Here is a 14,568-nt window from a genome sequence, read left to right as displayed (position 1 = left end):
CTTCATGCTGTCCTCTTCCTCTCTTCTTCTCCTGTTAACCCCTTCTATCCTCAACTTTCAGCTGCTCCTCCTTTCTCCCCCTTCGTTCATATCCTCCTGTCTCTTCACCTCCTTCTCACTTCTTTTTCCCTTTTCCTCACCTCTCCTCCTCCCATTACTGTTACTTCCAGCAGAGCCCAGCAATTACAGTACAGGACAGCTAGACCAATTGCAGTACAGGACAGCTAGACCAATTGCAGTACAGGAAAGCTAGACCAATTGCAGTACAGGAAAGCTAGACCAATTGCAGTACAGAACAGCTAGACTACTGAGAACCTTTCAGGGTTCGCCACACACACACACACACACACACACACACACACACACACACACACACACACACACACACACACACACACACACACACACACACACACACACACACACACACACACACACACACACACACACACACACACACACACACACACACACACACACACACACACACAGTTCTCCCTGGGACCAGACCAAGTGTTTCCCCTCAATTAATTTAGCAGCGGTGGCCTACCACTGATAAAGTGTTGCAATCTCTGCAAAAAATATTTTTCATATATTTGCAGAGGCGCTGCTACCACTGCTGAATGAAATCCTAGGGGAAACACTGCAGATCCATTCTTTACTATGTTATGTTATTGTTTTACTGGCTTCAGTGTTCTAAAACTCTACTAACTCACCAATCACATCGGTTCCACAACTCCTTGTTGATGTAAAACACTAAAGCATTTTAGAACAGGGTCCTTCTGTGAACTCCAGGTGGTACTGATGTTACGCACAAAACAAACTGAGCATTAACACACCAAGGGCATGGACATTTTTGTATGTGTGTCTGAAAGTGTACCATTAGCACAGGCAGCATAAGTAACTTTCAGACTCATTAATTAACCTCCTAAACTCAGCAAAAATAGAAACGTCCCTTTTTCAGGACCCTGTCTTTCAAAGACAATTCGTAAAAATCCAAATAACTACACAGATCTTTATTGTAAAGGGTTTAAACACTGTTTCCCATGCTTGTTCATTGAACCATAAACAATTAATGAACATGCACCTGTGGAACGCTCGTTAAGACACTAACAGCTTACAGACGGTAGGCAATTAAGGTCACAGTTATGAAAACTTAGGACACTAAAGAGGCCTTTCTACTGACTGAAAAACACCAAGAGAAAGATGCCCAGGACCCTGCTCATCTGCGTGAACGTGCCTTAGGCATTTTTTATTTACTTATTTTTTTTATTTCAGCTTTATTTACCAGGTAGGCTAGTTGAGAATAAGTTCTCATTTGCAACTGCGACCTGGTCAAGATAAAGCAAAGTAGTTCGACACATACAACAACACAGAGTTACACATTGAATAAACAAACATACAATCTATATACAGCATGTGCAAATGAGGTAGGATAAGGGAGTTAAGGCAATAAATAGGCCATGGTGGCAAAGTAATTACAATATAGCAATTAAACACTGGAATGGTAGGATGTGCAGAAGATCCAGGTGCAAGAAGAGATACTGGGGTGCAAAGGAGCAAGATAAATAAATAAATACAGCATGGGGATGAGGTAGATTGGATGGGCTATTTACAGATGAGCTATGTACAGGTGCAGTGATCTGTGAGCTGCTCTGACAGCTGGTGCTTAAAGCTAGTGAGGGAGGTAAGAGACTCCAGCTTCAGTGATTTTTGCAGTTTGTTCCAGTCATTGGCAGCAGAGTACTGGAAGGAGAGGCGGCCAAAGGAAGAATTTGCGTGTGATACGGATGGGTGCTGCTATGGTGACCAGTGAGCTGAGACAAGGCGGGGCTTCACCTAGCAGAGACTTGTAGATGACCTGGAGCCAGTGGGCTTGGCGACGAGTATAAAGTGAGGGCCACCATTCTCTTTACCTCTGGCCCTTCGTTGGACACTGTGTTAACTAACCTCCAGATGAGGTTCAGTGCCATATAACTCTCCTTCCGTGGCCTCCAACTGCTCTTAAATGCAAGAAAAAATAAATGCATGCTCTTCAACCGATCGCTGCCCACACCTGCCTGCCCGCCCAGCATCACTACCCGCCCAGCATCACTAGAGGTGGATCAAAGAATCACCAGCAGCGAGAGCGACATCATTGATGTATACAGAGAAGAGAGTCGGCCCGAGAATTGAACCCTGTGGCACCCCCATAGAGACTGCCAGAGGTCCGGACAACAGGCCCTCCGATTTGACATACTGAACTCTATCGGAGAAGTAGTTGGTGAACAAAGCGAGGCAGTCATTTGAGAAACCAATGCTGTTGAGTCTGCCATTAAGAATGTTGTGATTGACAGAGTCGAAAATCTTAGCAAGGTCGATGAATACGGCTGCACAGTAATGTCTCTTATCGATGGCGGTTATGATATCGTTTAGGACCTTGAGCGTGGCTGAGGTGCACCCATGACCAGCTCTGAAACTAGATTGCATAGCGGAGAAGGTACGGTGGGATTCGAAATGGTTTGTGATCTGTTTGTTAACTTGGCTTTCATGTCATGTTGCAAGGAGGCATGAGGACTGCAGATGTGGCCATGGCAAAAAATTGCAATGTCCGTACTGTGAGACGCCTAAGACAGAGCTACAAGGATACAGGACGGACAGGATCGTCCTCGCAGTGGCAGACCACGTGTAACAACACCTGCACAGGATCGGTACATCCGAACATCACACCTGTGGACAGGTACAGTATGGGAATAACAACTGCCCGAGTTACACCAGGAACGCACAATCCCTCCATCAGTGCTCAGACTGTCCGCAATAGGCTGAGAGAGGCTGGACTGAGGGCTTGTAGGCCTGTTGTAAGGCAGGTCCTCACCAGACATTACCAGCAACAACGTCGCCTATGGGCACAAACCCACCGTCACTGGACCAGACAGGACTGGCAAAAAGTGCTCTTCACTGACGAGTCGCGGTTTTGTCTCATCAGGGGTGACGGTCGGATTCGGGTTTATCATCGAAGGAATGAGCGTTACACCGAGGCCTGTACTCTGGAGCGGGATCGATTTGGAGGTAGAGGGTCCATCATGGTCTGGGGCGGTGTGTCACAGCATCATCGGACTGAGCTTGTTATCATTGCAGGCAATCTCAATGCTGTGCGTTACAGGGAAGACATCCTCCTCATGTGGTACCCTTCCTCAGGCTCATGCTAACATGACCCTCCAGCATGACAATGCCACCAGCCATACTGCTCGTTCTGTGCGTGATTTCCTGCAAGACAGGATTGTCAGTGTTCTGCCATGGCCAGCGGTGAGCCCGGATCTCAATCCCATTGAGCACATCTTGGACCTGTTGGATTGGAGGGTGAGGGCTAGGGCCATTCCCCTCAGAAATGTCCGGGAACTTACAGGTGCCTTGGTGTAAGACTGGGGTAACATCTCACAAGAACTGGCAAATCTGGTGCAGTCCATAAGGAGGAGATGCACTGCAGTACTTAATGCACCTGGTGGCTACACCAGATACTGAATGTTACTTTTGATTTTGACCCGCCCCCTTTGTTTCGGGACATATTATTCCATTTCTATTAGTCAAATGTCTGTGGAACTTGTTCAGTTTATGTCTCAGTTGTTGAATCTTGTTATGTTCATACAAATATTTACACATGTTACGTTTTCTGAAAATAAACGCAGTTGACAGTGAGAGGACATTTATTTTTTTGCTGAGTTCATATGTTAGCATGATGTGCTTTTACACATTGAGCAGTCAGTGTAGCATGTTAACATGTTAGCATGATGTGCATTTACACATTGAGCAGTCAGTTAGTGTAGCATGTTAGCATGTTAACATGATGTGCATTTACACATTGAGCAGTCAGCGTAGCATGTTAGCATGATGTGTTTTTACATGTTGAGCAGTCAGTGTAGAATGCTAGCATGTTAGCATTAGTGCTTTTACACATTGAGCAGTCAGTGTAGCATGTTAACATGTTAGCATGCTGTGCTTTTACACATTGAGTAGTCAGTGTAGCATGTTAGCACGATGTGCTTTTACACATTGAGCAATCAGTGTAGCATGTTCGGGTGATGTGCTTTTACACATTGAGAAGTCAGCGTAGCATGTTAGCAGCATATTGTATCTCAGTGGAGATCCACCTGGCTGCAGGGAAGGTCATGAGGTCACACTGCTGATCCGTTAAACACAGATGTACTGCCGGGGGAAACAATGGGGAGAGAGGGGAAGACGGGAGACTCATGAGGGAGACATACCTTTCTGTCGGGCCAGTTGTACTTGGCGAACACAGAGTCATAAGTATCAACTGCCCCATCGGTCACCAACATGATGGCCTGACTACACACACTGCCTCGACCTGTCTGGTTAAACTAAAAGGAGAGAGATGGAAAGAGAAACAGAGGGAGGGAGAGGGATGGGTGGAGAGAGAGAGATAGGGGGGAGATAGAGAGAGAAGGAGAGAGAGATTATTAGCGCAAATGTAGTAGTCTAACCTTTAGGAAGAGAGAAGAGGGAGGGAGACAGGGAGAGTAGAGTCCATCCATTCACTAACAGTCTAACCCCTAGAAAGAGAGAGGAGGGACGGAGACAGGAAGAGTAGAGTTCATCCACACATTAACAGTCTAACCCGTAGGAAGAGAGAACCCTAGTGATAGTGTTTCACAGTCCATTACCCACATTAGATTACACCCCTGTCTCAACTTAACCTCCTTTCCTAACAGCCAAATAACTACAGAGAGAGAGGGAGGGCGTGAGATAGACAGAGAGAGAGAGACAAAGAGAGAGATGGAGGGAGTGAGATAGAGAAAGAGAGAGGTAGGGAGTGAGATAGACAGAGAGAGAGAAGGAGGGAGTGAGATAGACAGATATAGAGGGAGGGAGAGAGTGAGTGATATAGACAGAGAGAGAGAGAGAGAGAGCGAGGGGGGAGTGCGATAGACAGGGAGAGAAAGGTAGACAGAGACAAAGAGAGAGAGAGCGAGGGGGAAGAGAGAGCGAGGGGGAAGAGAGAGAGAGAGAGAGAGAGAGAGAGAGAGAGAGAGAGAGAGAGAGAGAGAGAGAGAGAGAGAGAGAGAGAGAGAGAGAGAGAGAGAGAGAGACAGAGACAGAGGGGAGTGAGATAGACAGAGAGTGAGAGGGAGGGAGTGAGATAGACAGAGAGTGAGAGGGAGGGAGTGGGATAGACAGAGAGAGAAAGGTAGAGACAAAGAGAGCGAGCGAGGGGGAAGAGAGAGAGCATTAGGAGAGAGGGGGGAAGAGAGAGAATTAGGAGAGCGAGGGGGAAGAGAGAGAGCATTAGGAGAGAGGGGGGAAGAGAGAGAGCATTAGGAGAGAGGGGGGAAGAGAGAGAGCATTAGGAGAGAGGGGGGAAGAGAGAGAGCATTAGGAGAGAGGGGGGAAGAGAGAGAGCATTAGGAGAGAGGGGGGAAGAGAGAGAGCATTAGGAGAGCGAGGGGGAAGAGAGAGAGCATTAGGAGAGAGGGGGGAAGAGAGAGAGCATTAGGAGAGAGGGGGGAAGAGAGAGAGCATTAGGAGAGAGGGGGGAAGAGAGAGAGCATTAGGAGAGCGAGGGGGAAGAGAGAGAGCATTAGGAGAGCGAGGGGGAAGAGAGAGAGCATTAGGAGAGCGAGGGGGAAGAGAGAGAGCATTAGGAGAGAGGGGGGAAGAGAGAGAGCATTAGGAGAGCGAGGGGGAAGAGAGAAGGCAATAGGAGAGTGAGGGGGAAGAGAGAGAGCATTAGGAGAGAGGGGGGAAGAGAGAGAGCATTAGGAGAGCGAGGGGGAAGAGAGAAGGCAATAGGAGAGTGAGGGGGAAGAGAGAGAGCATTAGGAGAGCGAGGGGGAAGAGAGAAGGCAATAGGAGAGTGAGGGGGAGGAGAGAGAGCATTAGGAGAGCGAGGGGGAAGAGAGAAGGCAATAGGAGAGTGAGGGGGAAGAGAGAGAGCATTAGGAGAGCGAGGGGGAAGAGAGAGAGCATTAGGAGAGAGGGGGAAGAGAGAGAGCATTAGGAGAGCGAGGGGGAAGAGAGATCATTAGGAGAGAGGGGGGAAGAGAGAGAGCATTAGGAGAGCGAGGTGGAAGAGAGAGAGCATTAGGAGAGATGGGGAAGAGAGAGAGCATTGGGAGAGAGGGGGGGGGAGAGCATTGGGAGAGAGAGGGGGAAGAGAGAGAGCATTAGGAGAGAGATGGGGAAGAGAGAGAGCATTAGGAGAGAGGGGGGAAGAGAGAGAGCATTAGGAGAGAGAGGGGGAAGAGAGTGCAATAAAACCTTTTGAATTGAATTGAATAGACAGAGAGAGAGATTGAGAGAGAGACAGAGACAGAGACAGAGAGAGGGAGAGAGAGAGAGAGAGAGAGAGACAGAGAGAAAGAGAGAGATAGAGAGAGACAGAGAGAGAGAGAGAGAGATAGAGAGAGAGATCTCCTTTACTGTGATAAATATTCCTCACCAAGAGATTCATTATTCACAGAAATGACTACATTTATTCCAAATTTTAACTTATTAAACCCAGAGGAAAAACTAAAAATACTCATGGGCGAAGGAGCAATGGCTCCTCTTGCAGCCAAATATGTATTTGCCTGCCATAGCCTGAGGGACACTGAATAATAACATCTGCATAGTAAGCAGTAACTTACTTATTATGACTGTTATTGTTTTTACTGTTATTGTTATTAGTATTATTATTGTTGTTTATCATTCCAAATAGTAATGGTATGGGTGGTAATGGTAATGATAGCAGTTTAATGATGGTGGTGGTGGTAGTGGTGCATTACACCATACATAACATTCGACTATTGACTGTTACCATTTTATTGTTACTATTTTTATATTTAATTTTGTATTATTATTTACTGCCATTCTATATTATTATTTGTCATTGTTTTAATTGTATTACAATGTATATTGTATACATTGTTGCTTTGGCAATATTGACACAATGTTTTTCATGCCAATAAAGCAGCTTGAATTTGAATTTGAATTTGAGAGAGAGAGAGAGAGAGAGAGAGAGAGAGAGAGAGAGAGAGAGAGAGAGAGAGAGAGAGAGAGAGAGAGAGAGAGAGAGAGAGAGGGGGGGGAGAGACAGAGAGTGACAGAGAGAGGGGGGGAGAGACAGAGAGAGGGAGAGATATTGAGAGAGCGCATGGCGGTTCATTTCATTACAATCCATTAGGTCTACTATATACTACATTCGTTCCACAACGCACTAACCACTAAGCTTGCTATAATCAGACACACCCTGACATATCATCACTCTAATCATATCATCATAATGGAACTAATAATATGAATGGATATCATTTATATAACCCTTCTCTAGGTGCTCAAAGCACCACGTCTGATTGGGTCAAACATACATTACACATTTTAATAACGTTGCATGTGTGTCTGTGTGTAATCAGGGTTCCAGCCACTGGATTGGGTCAAGCATTCTCTTGTTAACATGTGTCTGTTGATTAGGGTATTAATTGCAGTGTTTTAATTAACTCTGATCTGAATGCCCTTCTCCCTCTCTCAGCCTCACTTCCCCTTTCACTCTCTCTTGCTGTCTGTCTGTAGTATAACATTGTTTGTTTGTTTTGTGTGTACTCGTGTGTGTGTGTGTGTGTGTGTGTGTGTGTGTGTGTGTGTGTGTGTGTGTGTGTGTGTGTGCACTCGTGTGTGTGTGCACTCGTGTGTGTGTGTGTGTGTGTGTGTGTGTGTGTGTGTGTGTGTGTGTGTGTGTGTGTGTGTGTGTGTGTGTGTGTGTGTGTGTGTGTGTGTGTGTGTGTGTGTGTGTGTGTGTGTGTGTGTGTGTGTGTGTGTGTGTGTGTGTGTGAGTACTCACATCATTGAGGACCTCGAAGGCTTCAGTGAGACCTACGTCCAGCATGCCGATGCCTTTAGCTAACAGCTTATCCAGATTCATCCGGAAATGCTGTGCATAGAGATGGACAGAGAGATACAACTATCAGTGCTGAAAGGATATTAATACAGAGAGATAACAACTATCAGTGCTGAAAGGATATTAATACAGAGAGATAACAACTATCAGTGCTGAAAGGATATTAATACAGAGAGACAACAACTATCAGTGCTGAAAGGATATTAATACAGAGAGACAACAACTATCAGTGCTGAAATGATATTAATACAGAGAGACAACAACTATCAGTGCTGAAAGGATATTAATACAGAGAGATAACAACTATCAGTGCTGAAAGGATATTAATACAGAGAGACAACAACTATCAGTGCTGAAAGGATATTAATACAGAGAGACAACAACTATCAGTGCTGAAAGGATATTAATACAGAGAGAAACAACTATCAGTGCTGAAAGGATATTAATACAGAGAGACAACAACTATCAGTGCTGAAAGGATATTAAAACAGAGAGATAACAACTATCAGTGCTGAAAGGATATTAATACAGAGAGACAACAACTATCAGTGCTGAAAGGATATTAATACAGAGAGATAACAACTATCAGTGCTGAAAGAATATTAATACAGAGAGATACAACTATCAGTGCTGAAAGGATATTAATATAGAGAGATAACATCTATCAGTGCTGAAAGGCTATTAATACAGAGCGACAACAACTATCAGTGCTGAAAGGATATTAATACAGAGAGATACAACTATCAGTGCTGAAAATATATTAATACAGAGAGATAACAACTATCAGTGCTGAAAGGATATTAATACAGAGAGATAACAACTATCAGTGCTGAAAGGATATTAATACAGATATATAACAACTATCAGTACTGAAAGGATATTAATACAGAGAGATAACAACTATCAGTGCTGAAAGGATATTAATACAGAGAGATAACAACTATCAGTGCTGAAAGGATATTAATAGAGAGAGATAACAACTATCAGTGCTGAAAGGATATTAATACAGAGAGATAACAACTATCAGTGCTGAAATGCTATTAATACAGAGAGATAACAACTATCAGTGCTGAAAGGATAGTAATACAGAGAGACAACAACTATCAGTGCTGAAAGGATATTAATACAGAGAGCGAGAGGGGGAGTAAAAGGAGAAGAAAGAAAATAGAAATGGAGGGATGGATGAAAAACATAAATTGAAGAAAGAATTGTGGAGAGCACAGTAAAGAATAAAACATGCAGGAGAGTGGAGATTGTAATGCCAGTCTGTCAGACCTCTTTAACTTGGCAAGTACTCACAATAAACCAGTGAATTAACATTTACACACTGACATGTCACTTTAGTCCACAAAACAGGAACAAAACCATGTTCACCTCCATGACCCACTCCCCAAGGCTACTCAGTTAAAGACCAATCCTTCTCCAGGCATTCTCCCCTCTGTGTGTGTGTGTGTGTGTGTGTGTGTGTGTGTGTGTGTGTGTGTGTGTGTGTGTGTGTGTGTGTGTGTGTGTGTGTGTGTGTGTGTGTGTGTGTGCGTGCGTGCGTGCGTGCGTGCGTGCGTGCGTGCGTGCGTGCGTGCGTGCGTGCGTGCGTGCGTGCGTGCGTGCGTGCGTGCGTGCGTGTTTGTATGTGTCCGCTCACATAAATTTCTCTCCGGAAATGAATGGAGTTTAATGTTGTCAGCAACCCGGTGGGTGTCATCTGTTTGTCTCCTTATAAACTGCAGCCTGGGGGCACTACCAACACTGGCCTCAATCTAAAGACACACTCACACAAACAAATACGTGCATGCACACACACACACACACACACACACACACACACAAAACACACACACAACCACAACCCTCCTCAAATCCCTTTCCTCACCTCTCCAGATGTTAATGTCCCTAAATCTCCATCTCCTCCCAGCTCTCTCTTCTTCTCTCTCCCCTCACCCACTCCTCAACCCTCTCTACTTGTGGTCTTTCCTATCGAACAGGGGTAACAGATTCCCAGATGCAACAGGGAGTCACAACAACATAGACCATATGAGAGCTTCTCCTTTGGGAGTCACAAACATCTCCCCATCAACACACACACACACTCACACTCACACTCACACACACACACACACACACACACACACACACACACACACACACACACACACACACACACACACACACACACACACACACACACACACACACACAAATACACATACACACAGACAAACACACACACACACTCACACACACACAAACAAGTACCTCAGCCCACCCAGTTTCAGAATACACAATTACCTGTTACCCTTCTTTTAAACAGAGATGCAAGTAATCCTATACCAGCCAGGTGATATGGCATGAGCGCTCACTTTGTTGTGCACAAGGAAAAGGTTAATAGACTCTGCACACGTTTGTACCCTGAGGCCCAACCGACTCTACCTACTACAGTGTGTGTGTGTGCGTGCGTGCGTGCGTGCGTGCGTGCGTGCGTGCGTGCGTGCGTGCGTGCGTGCGTGCGTGCGTGCGTGCGTGCGTGCGTGCGTGTGTGTGTGCGTGCGTGTGTGTTCAGCGGCAGTGGGTCTGATGATAGTAGGGTCTCATATCTCTCTGGGTCCACTCTGTTAGCATACAGACACCAGCGCAATTTTCCCTCACTCACAGCTCACTCAAAACTAACAACCTCTTGCTCTTCCTCTCTCACTCCCTCTCTCTCTCACTCTATCGCTCCCTCTCTCGCTCCCTCTCTCTCTCCCTCTCTCGCTCCCTCTCTCGCTCCCTCTCTCGCTCCCTCTCTCTATCTGAGGCAGATATACAGATATTACTCTCAGATATGAAATGAGTAGCCCATCAAACTCAAATAGAAACCATCTTCTGAACTTTCACTAGAATCCAAATATATTTAGTGAAGGTGGAAACAAAAAGATTTGTTCTGGTCTGACCATTCATTCCTTTTACATTATTGCTTTTTTCTCGACAAAGAATAGAGAGAGAGATCAGAGACAGATGACACAAAACAGAGGGAAGGGAGAGACAGAAACAGCGTGAGAGAGGGAAGGGAGAGACAAAAACAGGGCTATGGTAAAATATACAGACCACAAATTCCAATTGGCTATACTTAAACTCTAACATAATCCTCAGCTCTGACATATTCCCCAATATTTGGAACCAAGGACTGATCACCCCATTCCACAAAAGTGTAGACAAATTTGACCCCAATAACTATCAGGGGATATGCGTCAACAGCATTCTTGGGAAAATCCTCTGCATTATCAATAACAGCAGGCTCCCACATTTACTGAGCAAATGTCAAATTGCCTTTTTACCAAATTAACGTACGACAGACTACGTATTCACCCTGCACACCTTAACTGACAAACAAAGACACCAAAACAAGGGCAACGTCTTCTCATGCTTTTGACTCGACTTGGCATGAGGGTCTGCTATACAAATTGATGGACTGTGGTGTTGGGTGAAAAAAATACAGCATTATAAAATCCATGTACACAAACAACAAGTGTGTGGCTAATATTGGCAAAGAACACACACATTTCTTTCCACAGGGCTGTGGGGTGAGACAGGGATGCAGCTTAAGCCCCACCCTCTTCAACATATATATCAACAAATTGGAGAGTTCACTAGAACAGTCTGCAGCACCCGGCCTCACCCTACTAGAATCTGAAGTCAAATGTCTACTGTTTGGTGATGATCTGGTGCTTCTGTCCCCAACCAAGGAGGGTCTACAGCAGCACCTAGATCTTCTGCACAGATTCTGTCAGACCTGGGCCCTCACAGTAACTCTCAGTAAGACAAAAATAATGGTGTTCCAAAAAAGGTCCAGTTGCCAGGACCACAAATACAAATTTAATCTAGACACCGTTGCCCTAGAATACACAAAGCACTATACCTACCTCAGCCTAAACATCAGCGCCACAGGTAACTTCCACAAAGCTGTGAACGAGATGAGAGACAAGGCAAGAAGGACCTTCTTATGTCATCAAAAGGAACATAAAATGTGACATACCAATTAGGATCTGGCTAAAAATACTTGAATTAGTTATAGAACCCATTGCCCTTTATGGTTGTCAGGTCTGGGGTTTGCTCACCATCCAAGGATTCACAAAATGGGACAAACACCAAATTGAGACTCTGCATAAAGAATTATGCAAAAACATCCTCTGTGTACAACGTAGAATACCAAATAATTAATGGAAAACATAATTTGGATGATATCGACTAATTATCAAAATTCAACCTTCCTTTACAAAGCGATCACCTACAGAGAGATGAACCTGGAGAAGAGTCCCCTAAGCAAGCTGGTCCTAGGTCTCTGTTCACAAACACAAACAGACCCCACAGAGCCCCATGACAGAAACACAATTAGATCCAACCAAATCATGAGAAAACAAAAAGATAATTACTTGACTGATCAGAAATAATTAACAGAGCAAACTGGAATACTATTTGGCCATAAACAGATAGTACACAGTGGCAGAATACCTGACCACCGTGACTGACCCAAAATTAACGGAAGATTTAAATATGTACAGACTCAGTGAGCATAGCCTTGCTATTTAGAAAGGTCGCCATAGGCAGACCTGGCTCTTAAAACTTCTTATGGCTGCAGGGGCAGTATTGAGTAGCTTGGATGAAAAGGTGCCAATTTCAAAAGGCCTGCTCCTTAGTCATAGTTCCTAATATTTGCATATTATTATTAATATTGGATAGAAAACACTCCAAAGTTTCTAAAACTGTTTGAATTATTTCTCAGAACTCAGAACTCATATTGGCAGGCAAAATCCTGAGTTGAAATCAAAACCGGAAGTCAGAAATCTGAGATTGCCTGTATTCAACAGAGTCCCAAAAGAAGTCCAAATGACGTATGACTGGGGTTGCACTGCCTAGGGGTTCTACTAGATGTCAGCAATCAATATAAATTCCAATGAGACTTCTATGGTCTTGTGGGAGAGAATGAGAGCAGAATCAGTCAGGTGTCCATCAAGCACCCATTTCCTGATCATGCATTTTCTTCATGCAAGTCACTTGCGTTACATGGCTCACGCAGACAAGAAGGAATACTCCGGTTGGAACTTTATTGAAGCTATATGTTAAAAACATCCTAATGATTGATTCAGTACTTAGTTTGAAATGTTTCTTCGACCGGTAATATCACATTTTGAAGTTTTTGTCCGATATGAAGCTGACCAGAATTAGCATTTGGATATGTTTACCAAACGCGCTAACAATTGGACATAAATAACGGATTTTTTCGAACAAAATAAACATTTATTGTGGACCTGGAGTTCCTGCTCTGCTTTCTGATCGAAACCAACAAAGGTAATGAAATATTTATAATATATTTTGTTGTTTATAGTGACGCTATCTGTGCAGCTGTGACGTGCTAATTTGAGCGCCGTCTCAGATTATAGCGTGCAGTTATTTTTCCTTAAAGTTTTTTTTAAATCTGACATATCGGTTGCATTAAGGAGAGGTATATCTATAAGTGAATGTGTATAACTTGTATTATCATCTATATTTATGATGAGTATTCATGTTGAAACGATGGGCTATGCAAAGTCACTTGATGTTTTTGCCACTAGTGAATCTAGTCGCCTCAATGTAAACTCAGATTATTTTATATAAATATGAATTGAATCAAACAAAACACGCATCTATTGTGTAACATGAAGTCCTATGAGTGTCATCTGATGAAAATAATCGAAGGTTAGTGATTCGTTTTATCTCTATTCTGGTTTTTGTGAAGCTATCATTAGCTGGGAAAAATGGCTATGATTATTTTTAGTTTTGTGGTGACCTAACATAATCGTTTGTAGTGCTTTCGCTGAAAAGCCTATTTGAAATCGGAAACTTTGGTGGGATTAACAACAAGATTACCTTTAAAATGATATAAGACACATGTATGTTTGAGGAATTTTAATTATGAGATTTATGGTTTTTGAATTTGGCGCCCTGCACTTGGACTGGCTGTTGTCATATTGATCCCGACTTAGGGCTTGCAGCCATAAGTTTTTAAAAGAAGACAGGCTATGTGCACACTGCCCACAGAATGAGGTGGAAACTGAGCTGCATTTCCTAACCTCCTGCCAAATGTATGACCATATTAGAGACACATAAATACAGATATATTTATATTCAGATTACACAGACACAAAGAATTTGAAAACAAACCCAATGTTGATAAACTCCCATAGGTAAGATACCACAGTGTGCAATCACTGCAGCGATATGTGCGACCTGTTACCACAAGAAAGGGGCAACCAGTGAAGATGAAACACCATTGTAAATACAACCCATATTTATGTTTATTTATTTTCCCTTTTGTATTTTAACTATTTGCACATCATTACAACACTGCATTTAGCCATAATATGACATTTGAATCTTTTGTGAGTGCAATGTTTACTTTTCATTCATGATTTGTTACCCAATAAAGGCCCTTAAATTGAAATTGAGAGAGAAAGAGCGAGAGAGAGAAAGAGCAAGAGAGAGAGAGAGAGCAAGAGAGAGACAGGAAGAAGCTTTTTGGGTGAAGCATCCCAGATATTCTAATGAGTTCTGTATCTTCGGGAGGAGATAAGACTAAACTAGTCGACTCAGAGACAGAAAGATAAGAACAAACTAATACAACCCAGAGACATGCAGGAACCATGCTGTGCAAGCCCTTGATAAGCGTGAGCGTCCGTGCATACACACCC

The 14,568-nt window shown here is 43.8% G+C and overlaps 1 protein-coding gene across 2 annotated transcripts in view; it reads right to left on the bottom strand.

Moving 5' to 3' along the window:
• The window catches only part of cacna2d3a (calcium channel, voltage-dependent, alpha 2/delta subunit 3a), a 404,301-nt gene that overhangs the window by 209,661 nt on the left and 180,072 nt on the right, over positions 1 to 14,568 (bottom strand). For both annotated transcript variants that reach the window (XM_071348965.1, XM_071348967.1), the window contains exons 10-11: positions 7,811 to 7,900; positions 4,242 to 4,355 (exon numbers count right to left, since the gene is read on the bottom strand). In XM_071348965.1, the coding sequence (XP_071205066.1) occupies positions 4,242 to 4,355; positions 7,811 to 7,900 (204 nt within the window). The remainder of the gene's footprint in view (positions 1 to 4,241; positions 4,356 to 7,810; positions 7,901 to 14,568) is intronic.

This window comes from Salvelinus alpinus, chromosome 17 (assembly GCF_045679555.1).
Source record: "Salvelinus alpinus chromosome 17, SLU_Salpinus.1, whole genome shotgun sequence".
NCBI lineage: Eukaryota > Metazoa > Chordata > Actinopteri > Salmoniformes > Salmonidae > Salvelinus > Salvelinus alpinus.
This window is presented reverse-complemented; position numbering and strand designations above follow the sequence as displayed.